The 15,022-nt window shown below is 40.2% G+C and overlaps 1 protein-coding gene across 2 annotated transcripts in view; it reads left to right on the top strand.

The window, feature by feature from the left end:
• The window catches only part of LGI1 (leucine-rich, glioma inactivated 1), a 61,769-nt gene extending 50,546 nt beyond the window's left edge, over nucleotides 1-11,223 (top strand). The window contains exons 6-8 of one of the 2 annotated variants that reach the window (XM_006880357.1): nucleotides 6,930-7,099; nucleotides 7,376-7,540; nucleotides 10,033-11,223. In XM_006880357.1, the coding sequence (XP_006880419.1) occupies nucleotides 6,930-7,099; nucleotides 7,376-7,540; nucleotides 10,033-10,868 (1,171 nt within the window). In that variant the 3' untranslated portion in view covers nucleotides 10,869-11,223. The remainder of the gene's footprint in view (nucleotides 1-6,929; nucleotides 7,100-7,375; nucleotides 7,541-10,032) is intronic. The other variant, XM_006880358.1, reaches the window with a different exon arrangement.
• The last annotated feature ends 3,799 nt before the right edge of the window (nucleotides 11,224-15,022 follow it).

Consider the following 15,022-nt stretch of genomic DNA (forward strand, 5'->3'; position numbering starts at 1 on the left):
AGCGCAGGAGGGGAAGACCCTCTATGAGATGGATTGATTCGGTGACTGGGGTCATCGGGATGGGTGTGTCAGAGGCTGTGCGGTTGGCGCAGGATAGAGCAGGGTTTAGAGCTGTTGTGTATAGGGTCGCTATGAGTCGGAAACGACTCGATGGCACATAACAACAACAACAACATGGACCTTCACGTGGGGAGTTCTGATCCTATAGTAGGCAGGCATTTCTTTGGCAGAGTGTGGGAGGGAGTGATATTGAGGGGCTGGAGAGGGGGCAAAAGGGAGGCCTGGATAGACATTTCAAGATCTTTTTCTTTTTCTCATGCAGTCCAGGAAATAGGGCTACAAAGTAAAAACAGAGGAGTCTGGGAAATTGACATAGCAGAGATGAAAGGTTACACCCATGAGTTAGTTGGTCAATCAACAGAGAAGGAGAGCAGGAAATGGGGGAAGGGAGACAAGTTTGCCTTTTTTTCTCATTAGAATGAACAATCCTTAATCCCCAGGAATTTGGCTTAAGCCCCAGGAAGGGAATGAACTTAATTATTTTTGACCCTTTTTCAAACAAAAGAGCTTTCAAACTTTGACTTTTAAGCCTCAGAATGAAAGATCTTTGCAAGGAATTTGTATATTTTGCTGTTAGCAAAGCAAGTAATGTATGTTCAAAAGCAATTTCCTTCATTAAGTGCCGCCCTCCCCCGCCCCCAAGAACACCAGAAGGATATTTAAATATTTAAGGTAGAATACAGGAACAAATGAAAAGACATATGAAAACAAAAGATTTCTTCTTTTTCTACTATTTTACCATAGAGTAGAAACAAAACCCAATTTTTATTTAATACCAACAACAACAAAAACCCTGAGTCAAGTGATTTCTTCTAAACTTAGCATTTAAGCTCCTATCACTAAGCCCTTTTCTTTGTTCTTTGTAGTATTCCTCCAGCAGCTCCTCCATCCCCAAGTTTCTAAGTAGTGGTTTCTTTCTAAGAGAAAATCAGGTTCAGGACACTTCCAAGAAAAGTCCTAGATAAATCAGAGTTGTCCGTTCTGCTTTACCACCTGCCCAGAAAAGTTGGCACACATGACTCTTATTATTGGGAGATGAGATCAGTTCTGGGAATGTTCTGGAAGTTAGGTGATACTCCGTGGAGACAAGGATGTAGCTCATTGGAGACCCTCTGGCCCATCCCTGTGCCTGTACATCCCCCCCCCTACTCCGTACTTTAGAGGGGAAAATATTTGAAATTGAATCAGTCTCTCCAGAGAATCTCATAATGGGTTTGACCTTTTAGGCTTATTCATGTCTGCCAGTTTGCCTTTTGGTGCATTTTGTTTTGATTTTTTCAATGTATGTATGTATACATCCCTTTAATTTTTTAAAATACCTGCATTTAAAAAAAAAAAATACGTGCTATGTGTATGTACAAAGAGTAAGTGGTATCTATCTTAGGAATTTTTTTTGACCAAGGAGGATTTTTAGAAGGAGGGATAAATTCCTGAACATTAAGTAATAAAGAGAAAATGGTGAGTTGGAGTTATACACGGAAATTTAAACTGTCTGTGCAGTGTGGTTTATTACAGACATGAATTATTGTTTGTTTGGTTAGCTCTGCTGTATCAAAGTCATTTCTTATTAAATTGAATTTTTAGTCCGTGGAATGTTGTTATGTGCCATTGAGTTGTTTGCGACTCATAGCAACCCTATGTACAAGAGCCCTAAACGCCGTTCTATCCTGTGCCAACCTCGCTGCCTCAAACACATTCATTCCCACCACTCCACTCACAGAATCGATCCATCTCATCGAGGGTCTTCCTCTCCTGTGCCGTCCCCCCACTCTCCCAAACATGATGTCCCTCTCCAAGGACCAGTCCCTCCTTGCAACATGTCCAAAGTATGTCAGATGAAGCTTCAGAATCCTTGACTCCAGGGAACATTCTGGCTTCACCCTCTCCAGGACAAACCTGTTTGTTCTCCTAGCAGTCCATGGTATATTCAACACTCTTCTCCAATCCGTGGACTAGGATCAGAATTAATTATGTTGGTGAGGAAGAAGAAAAGTAAATAGCTCTCTCAACTTAGGCCCTAGACCAGTCCTGTATAACATAATAGCCACTGACCACATAGAGCTGGCTGCTGACCACTGGAAATGTGTCTAGTGTACTGAGGAACTGAATTTTACATTTTATTTCATTTTTTTCATTTTAAATATAAAATTAGACTATTTAATCAGTTCCATTTATTTTTCAATTAGTAGAGGAAAAAGTTCATTTATTAGAGAACTTTTAAGTATGTTTGGAACAAGCTGAGAAGGTAAATACAGTTTTCCACTATCACTGAAATCTAATTACAGATCAAGTATTTATAATAAAAATTTAGCATCTAAATAGAGATACATTGTAAATATAAAATGCCTATGGGATTTCAATGACTTAGTATTTTTTGAAGGATGCAATATGTCTGATGTTTTATAATAACTATGTGTTGAAATGATAATACTTTTGTATTAACTGGGTTGAATAAGATACACTATTAAAAATCTATTTTACTTGGCTTTTTTCTTTTTAAATGTGTATATAAACATTATACAATTCTATTTGTGGTTTGCATTGCTTTTCAACTGCACAGTGCAGCTGTAGATTGAGCTACAACTTAGGATGGAAAGAGGAGTAAGATAATGAGGTTCCTTGATTGTGCAGCTCTCAAGAATACAGTGGGTTATGGTCCAGTAATGCCACTCCTAGGTGTACATCCTAGAGATCAAAATAAAGAGACAGGGATGAACATATTCATTGTAGCATTGTTCACAATAACAATAACAACAACAACAACAAAAGAAACTAAGTAGCCATCAACAGATAAGCAAAATGTGGTACATGCATACAATGAAATACTACACATCCATGAATAATGTGACGAGTCCAAAAACCACAATATAATATGGATAGATCTAGAAGACCTAATTGTAAAATCTCTAAGCTGAAATGTTAGCACTGTCAGGACCTGCCTAACTTTACGGAGGATACTGAGCATCAAGATCAGCCGAGGGCTAATCCCTAGACATACCTCTACTATGCGGCCTTTTACCAATTCTGACAACAGCTGTCCCTCCCATAGCACTCTCTACTTCTCTTCTGGGTTCATTAATCCATTGCAATAACTGCACCAAACTCACAGACCATATTTATAGGGAGAACTCGCAGACTATACTTATAGTTAAGTGGCTTATTATGGAATAGGGCCCCGCTTAGGATCAAGTTCAACAGGCTACAACTCATGCATCAGGATCAGGAGGCATTGTAGTAGGCAGTCTCCCTCCTTCAATGGAGGACAACTTTCTCAAAAACTCTCACCCGTTCAGACCTTCTATAAGCTCTCCAGCACGCTCCCATAGGCCATGCTATCCGTTACTGCTGGCTCCATCTCTGTGCCTCTCCCTGTCTTCAGTATAATCTGTGTACCTATCTTGTGAAGCTCTGGTGGCCTAGTGGCAAGAAGCTGTGCTGCAGTCCCAAAGGCAAGTGGTTTGAGGCCACCAGCTGCTCTGTGAGAGGATGGGCAATCTCCTCCCATTCCATTAACTGCCTCTGAAAACCTGCGAGATGGTCAGCTATGGGTCGGTTCTTACTTGACAGAAGACAACAACAACAACCCCTGTTGTAAGTTTCTAAAAATGTTTTTTCGTCTCTGCTGTTTTCTGTTTGCTCAAACTCTGTGAGATTGGCACTAAAGTATGGATAGATAGAGATAATAGATCACTCTAAATACATATTTTATTATTGTTAAGTGCTGTCGACTATGATTATAAGCAATGGATCTGAAACCTGCCCTCTCCTGTGTCATCCTCACCATCTCCAACACACTTGAGCTCATCGTTAAAGACACTGTGTCAATGCATCTCGTTGAGTATCTTCTTTTCTTACACTAAGCCTCCACCTTTCCGAGCATGATGTCCTTCTTTAAGGATTGGCAGCTTCTAACAACACACCCAAAGTATGTGAGACCAAGTTTTACCATTCTTGCCTCTAAGGAGCACCCTGGTTTCACTTTCTCCAAACAGACTTACCTGTTCTCTTGGCAATCTATAGAATATTCAGTGCTCTTCTCCGACACCACAACACAAAGGCATTAGTTTTTCTTTCTTCCTTAGTCATTGTCCAACTTTCAGAGGTAGAGCAAGCAACTGAGAAGATAGTGGCTTGGATAAGTTACACCTTAGTCTTTAAACTGACATCATTGCTCTTTAGTACTCTGGAGAGGTCACTGACAACAGATTTTCCCAGTGCAGCTCATCTTTTGATTTCTTGACTGTGGTACCAAGGAGGTGGATTGTGGATCCAAGTAAGAAGAAATCACTGAAAACTTCAATCTTTTCTCTCTCTTTACATCCATATCTACAGCTACATATCTTTGTCAAGGCATGCTGTTGTTGTTATTAGGAGCTATCATGTATGACTCCTACGGGAACCTATGAACAACAGATCTGAACCCTGTCCTATCATGTACCATCTTTAAAATTTCTGACACATTCAAGCCCATTGCAGCAGTGTCAATCCATCTCATTAAGGGTCTTTCTTTCTTTGACCCTCCACCTTTCCAAACATGTTGTCCCTTTCCAATGAATAAACAAGTTGTCTCCTAGCAGTATGCCTAAGTATGTGAGATGAAGCTTATACATACTTCAAGGCATAGACTTTCCCAAAAGGGCCACAAATTAACTAGTCCCCTCTGTGTAAACTGCATATCCTTAATTTGCATAGTAGGCGCGACTGAACTGCAACTCACCTCATTGACATAGTCTATTGTCAGACCAGTCGCTGCAGGGTGTATACCAATCACAGGGCAGGCTGTAGCTCAGGACCAGACATCAAGTATTAAAATCAAGTTGTTTACAGCTTAGCCAGGAATCTTCAGTTTACTTGGACAAAAGTTAGGAACTCTCTGGAGGACAAAACTAGAGTAAAAGTAACTTCTCAGTAAGTCCTGAGAAGACTTTCAAGCTTTATTACCCCACAAAGGACATATAAAGGAATTCCTTTCACTATAGAAATACTGAGTGAAATTAGTCAATTGTGTGAAAAAAGCAAAACTATATGATCCTACTTTTATATATGCACAGGCCAATATTAATTTGGTAGTTATGAAGACTTATCTACCCTGACTCCAGAAGAACTTGATAGGGAATAGATCTTAATCGAATGGGAGAATTTAAATTGTTTAAAAATCTCAGATTTACTGGACTAGTTGAGACTAGAGGACACCTTGAAACTATTGTCCTGAAATAATCTTTAAACTTTGAACTAAAATGATCCCCTGAAATTACTTTATGGTAAAACAACAGACTGACATGTAAAAGACGTATAGTGAGTATAATAAGAACTATGCCAATTTTAAAACATCTCTATGAGACCAAATAGTCAACAATTACCCTAAAGCCAAGATGAGAAATAAGAGAGCAGAGAAACAAGGGCACTAGAAATAGAACAAACAAAACACAATAGAATGTTGAAACATTGTGGAAGATATAACTAATGTCATTGAACAATTTGTATAGAAACTATCAAGTGGAAATGATTTGCCGAATAAAAGTTCACCAGAAGTATAATAAAATATTTTTTTTAAAAATAGGACCAATTGTTGTTGTTTATGTGTCACTGAGTCACCTGCAAATCATAGCAACTCTATGTACAACAGCTCTGAACCCTCCCCTAACCTGAGCCAATCTCATTGTCTCCTACAGACCCAATCCCACATCTGCAGTCACTGAGTCAATCCATCTCATTCTGGGTATTCTTTTCTTGCTCTGTTCCTTCGCCTTTCCAAGCATAATGTTTTTCTCCAAGGACGGGTCCTTCCTGGCAACATACCCAAAGTATGTAAGATGGAGCTTCAAAATCCTTGCCTCCAGAGAGCAGTTTGGTTTCACCCTCTCCAGAACTGACCTGTTTGTTCTCCTGGAAATCCACGGTATATTCAGTCCCCTTCTCCAGCACCACAGCTCAAAGTCATCAATTCTTCTTCTATCATCCTTAGTCATCATCCAGACTCATAGCAGGTAATTGCAAAGACCTTGGCCTTGGCACACCCTAGACTCCAGATTGATCTTGTGCTCTTCAGTACTCTGGAGAGGTCCCTGACAGCAGACTTTCCCAATGGAATTCATGTTTTGATTTCCTCACTGCTGATATCAAGAGTGTTGACTGTGGGACAAAGCAAGCTGAAGTTGTTGACAATCTCAATCTCTTCTCCATTTATCATGAAGCTGCCAATTGGCCCAGGGGTAGAATCTTTGTCTTCTTGATGTTGAGCTTTAGTCTTTGACCTTGTGCAGCATACACCTCATGTCCTCCTCAGTTTCAGCAAGTAAGGTCGTGTCATCTGCATAACATATCTTGTTAATGAGTCTTCCTCCAATCCTGCCTGGGACCATACTCTTCCTCATAAAGCTGAGTTTCCCAAATGATCTATTCTACATATAGATTGAAAATGTATGGAGATAGGATGCATCCTTGATGCACACCTTTCCTGATCCTGAACGATGCAGTGTTTTCCTTCTCTGTTCTGAAAGCTGTTTCCTGGTCCAAGTATAGGTTTCACATGAGCACAATTAAGTGTTCTAGTATTCCCATTCTTCTCAAGGTTAGCCACAGTTTTTTGTGATCCACACAGTCATATGTCTTTGCATAGTCAATGAAATGCAGATAGACATTCCTCGGATACTCTCTGCTTTTGGCCATGATCTATCTAACATTGGCTATGATGTCCCTAGTGCCCCAAAGCAAATGGTCAGTTATGTTCTAGACAGATTATAGGGCAAGATGTAAACCTCAAGGCCTGGAGGCAGACAACATCATTTCGTACATGCCAAAGGTTATAATTCATGCTAGGGTAGGTAAGCCCGTCACACAGAAAAAGTAGCTTTCAATTTGTCTTTCAGGGACCTAAGGGGGAACTCATTTAATTGTGACTGTAAGTTGAAATGGCTGGTGGAATGGCTGGATCACACCAATGCAACTGTTGAAGACATCTACTGTGAAGACCCCCCAGCATACAAGAAGCGCAAAATCAATAGTCTCTCTTCTAAGGATTTTGATTGCATCATTACAGGTAATCTATTCAAAACCATACGGGCTAAATGTGTGTGTTGTGTGTGTGCACAAGAACTGGTAGCTTGGGGTTTTTTCCCGTATCTTAAAGATTAACTGACCAGTCTAACTTTAAAAATATTATGAACTGTTAAAACGTCATGTTTTAAAAGCAAAGTATAATTGCCAATTTAATGTGTCTTTCTAAATGAAATGTATTTCTTATAGATATTTGAAATCTAGCCAAGGAAAGAAGCATTAGTATTAGTACTCTTCCTCATTTTCTTTATTTTTGCAGAATTTGCAAAGTCTCAAGACCTGCCTTATCAATCACTGTCCATAGACACGTTTTCCTATTTGAACGATGAATATGTAGTCATTGCTCAGCCATTTACTGGAAAATGCATTTTCCTCGAATGGGATCATGTAGAAAAGACCTTCCGGAATTATGACAACATTACAGGTATGAGCTTCATTGTACTTTGAGTAGCAAGACTGGAGCCAAGGACAGGAAAAGATGAATGGTATAAGGAAAAACTTTGCTCAGGCGTAGAGTGACTTTAAACCCATCTTTACCATGTACAGTATTCTCTGAGATTGCTAAGCCTTAATGTCCTCATATGTAAAATGAGAACAACCACCTCACAGGATTATTATAATACAATTATATTCAAAGAAAGTAGCATAATAAATACAAAAAATACAAAACAAAAAGTGGATTATTTTTCTTTAGAAAAGAAATATTGGACCAGGATTCATGGATTCTAACTCAAGTTTGGCACAAAGTAGTTGGGTAAGCCACTTACTTTCCCTGAGCCCCTATTCCTGATTTCTTACTAAGGAGTTATCATAAACAAATGAGTCCAAATTTTTGTTTCACAAACATTACTTCTAAAATATATTAATGTAGCTTTCTGACAAAAATTCTTTGTACTTCAATAACCCTATAAATAACTATAAACTTTCTCCATATTGGCAATTGTTACTGGCCTTTTGGTTAGTGGCCAATCATAAACCACTTATGCCACCCATACAAATTTGAGGCTTTGAGAAGTCCTGCAGTGAAGAAATCTGTTTCTAGTATTTGTTATACACATAATTTGACCATGAGACTCCATTTCTCCATGAACACTTTTACTTTATCTTAAATTTCTTTCCTGCCTTAGCAACGTTTAAATCTCTAAGTCATCAAAAGAACATGATGCTCCCTCTAAAATGTTTCCATCAATCTTACCTGTACATTTACATCTGCTCTTAAGAGCACTCACATCTGCCTATCAAAACCTACTCCTAGGGCAGGGCAAGGCATTGAGAGTAATTGGATTTGGTAGTGGTCATTAACTCCATTGTGCAGAGGACCAAGACAGTTCTGGGGAATACCGACTTGAGCCAGATGAAGGGACTGTCTCTAAATTGGAATCCTCACAGAATCATCCTTCTTTTTCTAGTAGAAAAAGTCCTTTTTCCTTTAGCCTGGGTCTATCTTCCAAAGGACTGTAGAAAGGTGTCCTCCAATCTAAACCCGACTCTTCTTCCCTGTGTACAGTTCATCAATTGCCTTGTCTACCCTTGTAGACGTTGAGAGCTTATCTAGTCTAAACCAAAGCCAACCACCTCTCATTGACTTGGTTCCAACTCATAGCAACCCTCCACTGATTCTGTGAGGCTGAAATCTTTATGGGAGGAGAATGCCTGTTTTCCCCCCATGGAGTGCCTAGTGGGTTAAAACTGCCCACCTTTACATTAGCAGCTTGGTACTCACACTCTACACCACTAAGATTTCTTATCTAGAGTGATAAATAGATGTTACATATGCCTTTCCCACCACAGACAGGCTTTGCTAATCTGTCCTGACCCTCTTCCTTGCAGAGTCCTCAGCACAGTTCTCCAGGCTTTTCTCTTATCAGACAATGCTGACTGACACATGTGTTGAGATCTTTTCGCCATCCCTGATCTAGTTCAAACCCCTCATCAGGAAGAAAAGAAAATGGAAATCTAGAGACACTGACTGATTTCTGAAAAGTCACAAAATCAGCTTAGCCCATAAAAAAAGTTACAAATAAAACAATTTTGTGGATGCATGAAGCCAGTTATTAGAAAGAGGGAATGTAAAAGTTATTCCTTCTGAGCTTTAGGACTGCATTCAGAAGGGTCTGGGGCCTAGATTTACCGTGACTATTTTTTAATTTCCAAAGTGAGAAGCTTTCTGGGAAGGAGACCAGAATTCAGTGATAATTGTCAAACCCTTACTGTCCTTGGCATGTTGAGCCAGGCCAAGGACAGAGCCTAGAAAGTTTTTAAGATTTTCCAAAATACCCTCCAGGGAACACATTCTGTGGCTGTACCCTGATTTCACTTTTCTCAAGGATTCTTCTTGCTCTTTTCTCCTGCCACTGGTGACCTAAAGCTTCAGAAAAGTGACAATTGGCAACCCTCTTCCTGCCTTCCTTAGAGGAAAAGAAAGTTTTTCTCCAGCAGGAGGCAGTTCACATTTTGTTATTGTTGTTGTTAGGTGCCATCTATGATCTGTTGTACTCATAGCAATGCTGTGTATAATAGACTGAAACCTTGCTTGATGGGAAATCAATTTCAAGTAGAGATGCAGGCTGCTTAGACCACAGCTCGAACCATCATCATGTGTTGATTCTAGAAGTCTGTGAGATTCTAGCCCAAGTTGGAAATCCTGGGACAGCTAACCTCAACCCACCTTAGGTTTAAAGCACAGAGACACTGGAGTTAAGTGGGCCTGGGTTTGAATCCCAACTCTGCCTCTTTCTAGTGGGGCTTAGTCCCTCTGAGCTTCAGTGAAAGGAAGACTTTGCATCTTATAGAATGGTTAGGAAGATTTAATGAGATGATTGGGAAAGCACATAGGCAGTTCAACTCAATTCATTGCTATCCACTTGTGTCCTCCAAGATGACCATACAGTTAATCTCTCATTTGTATTTTCCCAGGCACGTCCACTGTGGTGTGCAAGCCTATAGTCATTGAAACTCAGCTCTATGTCATTGTGGCCCAACTCTTTGGTGGCTCTCACATCTATAAACGAGACAGTTTTGCAAACAAATTCATAAAAATTCAGGATATTGAAATTCTCAAAATCCGAAAACCCAATGACATTGAAACATTCAAGATTGAGAACAACTGGTACTTTGTCGTTGCTGACAGTTCAAAAGCTGGTTTTACGACCATTTACAAATGGAACGGAAATGGATTCTACTCCCATCAGTCCTTACATGCATGGTATAGGGACACTGATGTGGAATACCTAGAAATAGCCAGACCGCCTCAGGCACTCAGAACACCTCATTTAATTCTGTCCAGTAGCTCCCAGCGTCCTGTGATTTACCAGTGGAACAAAGCAACACAATTATTCACTAACCAAACTGACATTCCTAACATGGAAGATGTTTACGCCGTAAAGCACTTCTCGGTGAAAGGTGACGTGTACATTTGCTTGACAAGATTCATAGGCGATTCCAAAGTCATGAAATGGGGAGGTGCCTCATTTCAGGATATCCAGAGGATGCCATCGCGAGGATCCATGGTGTTTCAGCCGCTTCAGATAAATCATTATCAATATGCAATCCTCGGAAGTGATTACTCCTTCACTCAAGTGTATAACTGGGATGCAGAGAAAGCCAGATTTGTGAAGTTCCAGGAATTAAATGTTCAGGCGCCGAGATCATTCACCCATGTGTCAATTAATAAGCGTAATTTTCTCTTTGCTTCCAGTTTTAAGGGAAACACACAGATTTACAAACATGTCATAGTTGACTTAAGCGCATGACACACCAAATTCTGTGGCTGCCATCAGAAACTTTCTACAGTACATGACCCGGATGAACTCAATGCATGATGACTCTTCTTATCACACTTGCAAATGAATGCCTTTCAAACATTGAGACTACTAGAACCAAGCACTCCCAGTATCTCCATCCTTAACTGTCCAGTCCAGTGGTGTGGGAAGTTACCTTTTATATGACAAAATGGAATTGTGTAACTGTTCTTTGCAGTGAAGATGTGTAAATAACTGTTTAATGGTATCTGTTACTCCAAAAGAAATATTAATATGTACTTTTCCATTTATTTATTCAATGTGTTCAGAAACAACTGCCAAATAAAATGTTTACATTTTCTGTCATGTCTAAAATGTAATTATTTATAGAAGCGGGTTTATTCTTGGTGGTGGTGTCTTGAGGATATAGTTTTATGTAATGGGGTTTTTAGGGGATCACGCATTTATGGGTGAACCATGACTGAAGTGAATTTGAAGTGAAAGTAAGTTTTAAAACAGTGAAAGAATTTGCCCACCACAAGAAGACTAATTTGAAATGAAGGGCAGTGAGAGACATTCTTTTCAGTTCTGACAGCCTTAGCTACAGTAATCACACAGACAATTTATAGGAGAAGGTAAAAATCAATAATTGGGTTTTTTAAAATATCTGACTCTAAAATAATTTGAGGTTTTTGTTGTTGCGTGCCATCGCGTTGTCTGCGACCTCATGCGCAATAGCCCAGAACCCTGTCCTATCCTGAGCCATTTTCACTGTCTCCGACACACTTAACCCAATGGTAATGGGGTTATTATGTCAATTCATCTCATCCAGGTTCTTCCTCTCTCACGCTTTCCCTTCACCCTATCGAGCATGATGTCCTTCTCCAAGGACTGGTCCCTCCTGGCAACATTTCTAAAGTATGTGAGACCGAGCTTCAGAATCCTTGCCTCCAAGGAGCAACTTGATTTCACCCTCTCCAGGACAAACCTGTTTGTTCTTGTCAGTCCATGATATGTTCAATACTCTTCTCCAGCACTACAACTCAAAGCTGTCAATCTTTCTTCTATCATCCTTAGTCACTGTCCGTCCAGCTCTCTAAAGAATAGTAAGTAATTGCAAAGACTATGGCCTGGATCAGGTGTACCCTAGTTTCCAGACTGACTTCATTGCTCTTTACTGCTCTGGAGAGGTCCCTGACAGTAGACTTTCCCAGTGAATTTATCTTTTTATTTCCTAACTGCTGGTTCCAAGAGTGTTGATTGTAGAGCCAAGCAAGCTGAAATTGTCAATAATCTCAATCTCCATCTATCATGGTGCAGTCAGTTGGCTCAGTGGTGAGAAACTTTGTCTTTTCAATGTTGAACTTTAATCCATTTTGAAGACTGCAGTCCTTGACCCTTGACCTTCTGCAGCCAATGTCAGACAGATCTTAGCTAAGAGCAGAAAATACCAGAAGAAGGTCTATCTGTGTTTCATTGACTGTGCAAAGTCATTTGACTGTGTGGATCACAATAAATTGTGGCTGACTCTGAGAAGAATGGGAATCCCAGAATATTTGACTGTGCTTTCGCAAAACCTATACTTACACCAGGAAGTAGTCATCAGAACAGGAAACACTACATGGTCCAAAACCGAGAAAGGAGTGCATCTTATCTCCATACCTTTCAATCTATACACAGAAAAGTGAAAGGTTAATCTTCTACTATTCTGTTAGCGGCAAAAGAGAGTGGTTTTGGAGTGTTGTTTGTTTTGTGTTTATTTTTTAAAATTTATTTTATTTTTTTATTTTTTATTATAATGTGTTAGTTCCAAATTATGGCAGGATAGTTAAGAAAGAAATTGGTTTCCTACGCTTTGTTGTCTGATGCATACGCATCGTCATATGTTATTGTAAAGTACCCACTTTGGACAGACTGTGTAAGTCTGCTTCTGGCATGGACTGGCTTTATCTATAAGCAAATTATTTCATTTCTATGAGCTGTGGTATCATCCCTCAAAGAAGGATAATAATACCTACTTCCAAGGGCAATGGTAGGATTTCATAGAAAATATATGTGTATGAGATTGTATTTCCCAAATGTGATCATTTACAACATCGCCTGTCCCATTTGTTCCATGAGAACCCTGCCACGAGAGTGCCCCTTCGAGGCAAGGATGGGAAAGCTTCATTTTACGTGCTTTGGCTGTGTTATTAGGAGGGGTCAATCCTTGGAAAAAGACATCATTCTAGGAGAGTAGAAGCTCAGAGAAGGAGAGGAAGATTGTTAACGAGATGGATTGACTCAGTGACTAAAATGACAGGCTTAAGCATGGCAAGTTGTGAGGGTGGCACAGGATAGGAAAAAGTTTCAATCTGTTATTCATAGGGTTGATTTGATGGCGCATTAACGATCAGTTCCCCTATTCTTCGATCTGAATAGGTCCGTTACTTCATTTAACCAGCAGAATGTGAGAGAAATTATGAAGTTGTGTTTTCAAGCACAGGCCATTTAAAAAATTGCAAAGTTTCTGCCTTGTAAATCAGGGCATCCACCTTTAGAGCCCTGAACTGTGAAGTCCTACTAACCTGAGGCCACTATTCTGTGAGGAAGACAAAGTCACTTGGAAAAAGCACATGCAGGAGCTTTGGTCAACAACCCCGGGTAAGATCCCAGCCAGTTGCTGGTATTAACCAGCAGGCATGCGACTGAAGATGTGATTCCAGACCCCAGTTTTCAAGACTTTGCCAGGCATCAAATCTTGCCATCTGGAGCCCAGACTTTGCAGAGCAGGGGCAAACCTACTCCTGCACACTCTGTGAAAATCATTGCCCCACAGAATCTATAAGCACAACAAAGTGGTTGTTCTAAATCACTAAGTTTTGGGATTATTATACTGCAACAGTATTTGAAGTAGCCTACAGCAGTATTGACACAAGTTAGTAGCGAGGTACCTTGTAGCTTAGTCCATGGTGAGTTGGGCTGTGTGGTCTTGGTGGTTGGAATCCACGAGCAGCGGAGCCGGAGAAAGCTGGAAAGTCTCTTCATGAGCAATTTACAGCCTCCTAAACCCAACGGAGGGTCATCATGAGCCCTAACTGACCCAATGGCAGTGAATGAGCCAGCGAAGTGATAGCTATTATTGTTAATGGACTTTATACTCAAAATACTGCACACTTATGGGCCATGCTCAACTTTGTCTTAATGTAATTCACTGTCATTTTTTAAAAGAATATGTCCTCTTCCCTTCCCTCTCTCCCAATAGATTATCAATTTTCTTAATCTGCGCCGAGCACTATGCTGGGATAAAAAGACAGATTAAAGCCGTAGATTCTGCCCTGCTTGTTTTCACAGAATCACTAAGTTACAAAAAACCTTCTGCCTTAAAACCTGAAATCTAGTAATGTGAAGTGAGCTGGACAATCTTGGACCATAGAAACAAACAAAAAACACACCAAAAAACCACTACCCCGTGGAGGGGGTTCCCACGTGTAGACTATTCCATCAGGTTTCCAAGGGTTTACATCGTAAAGTGAGGAGCCTACCATCCTTCTCCCTCACATAAACTCAAAACTCATCAAATGGGTTCAGACTCACAGCTCACCCTCCTCAGCTGAGTGGGTTTTCTGAGGCTGTAAATAACACCAAGGAAAATTCTCATCTTTCTCTGTAGGAGCCATTTGTGGATTTGAACCACTGAAGAAGTGTCTTTGTGTTAGCAATGCAACTCTCTGTGGACTACACCATCATGGCTCCCTCTCCCTCACATAGGGACACTATTAAATTCCAAAGACCAGGTTATTATACAAAACATGCATTATGTTAGAATTGCATTATGCACCCTGACTCCCTGTATCCCAATCCCACTTCTTAACTGTCTGGGCACTCTCTCTCAACTCTCCGTGCACCTACCCTGGACAGGGACTCCAATTGTCTTCCATCCACCCAGCCCCAGTCTCAAAGCTCCATGCCATCCCATTCCCGCTCCCTATCTTCCTGCCTTCCCTCAGCTGACCTCGGCTCCTCAGTTTAATGAAACACCAAACTTCTTTCCACAGTTATTGCACCATTTTAAATTAATACCAGCAGTGTATTAATCTCTTACTACCCTTGACAGCTTTTGTTGTTTTTATTGTCTTACTGAACTTGTTATTGCTGGAGTGAGATGAGATCTCATTGTTGGGTTT

Source organism: Elephantulus edwardii, unplaced genomic scaffold (genome assembly GCF_000299155.1).
Source record: "Elephantulus edwardii isolate Elephantulus edwardi_28Jun2011 unplaced genomic scaffold, EleEdw1.0 scaffold00007, whole genome shotgun sequence".
NCBI classification, from domain to species: domain Eukaryota; kingdom Metazoa; phylum Chordata; class Mammalia; order Macroscelidea; family Macroscelididae; genus Elephantulus; species Elephantulus edwardii.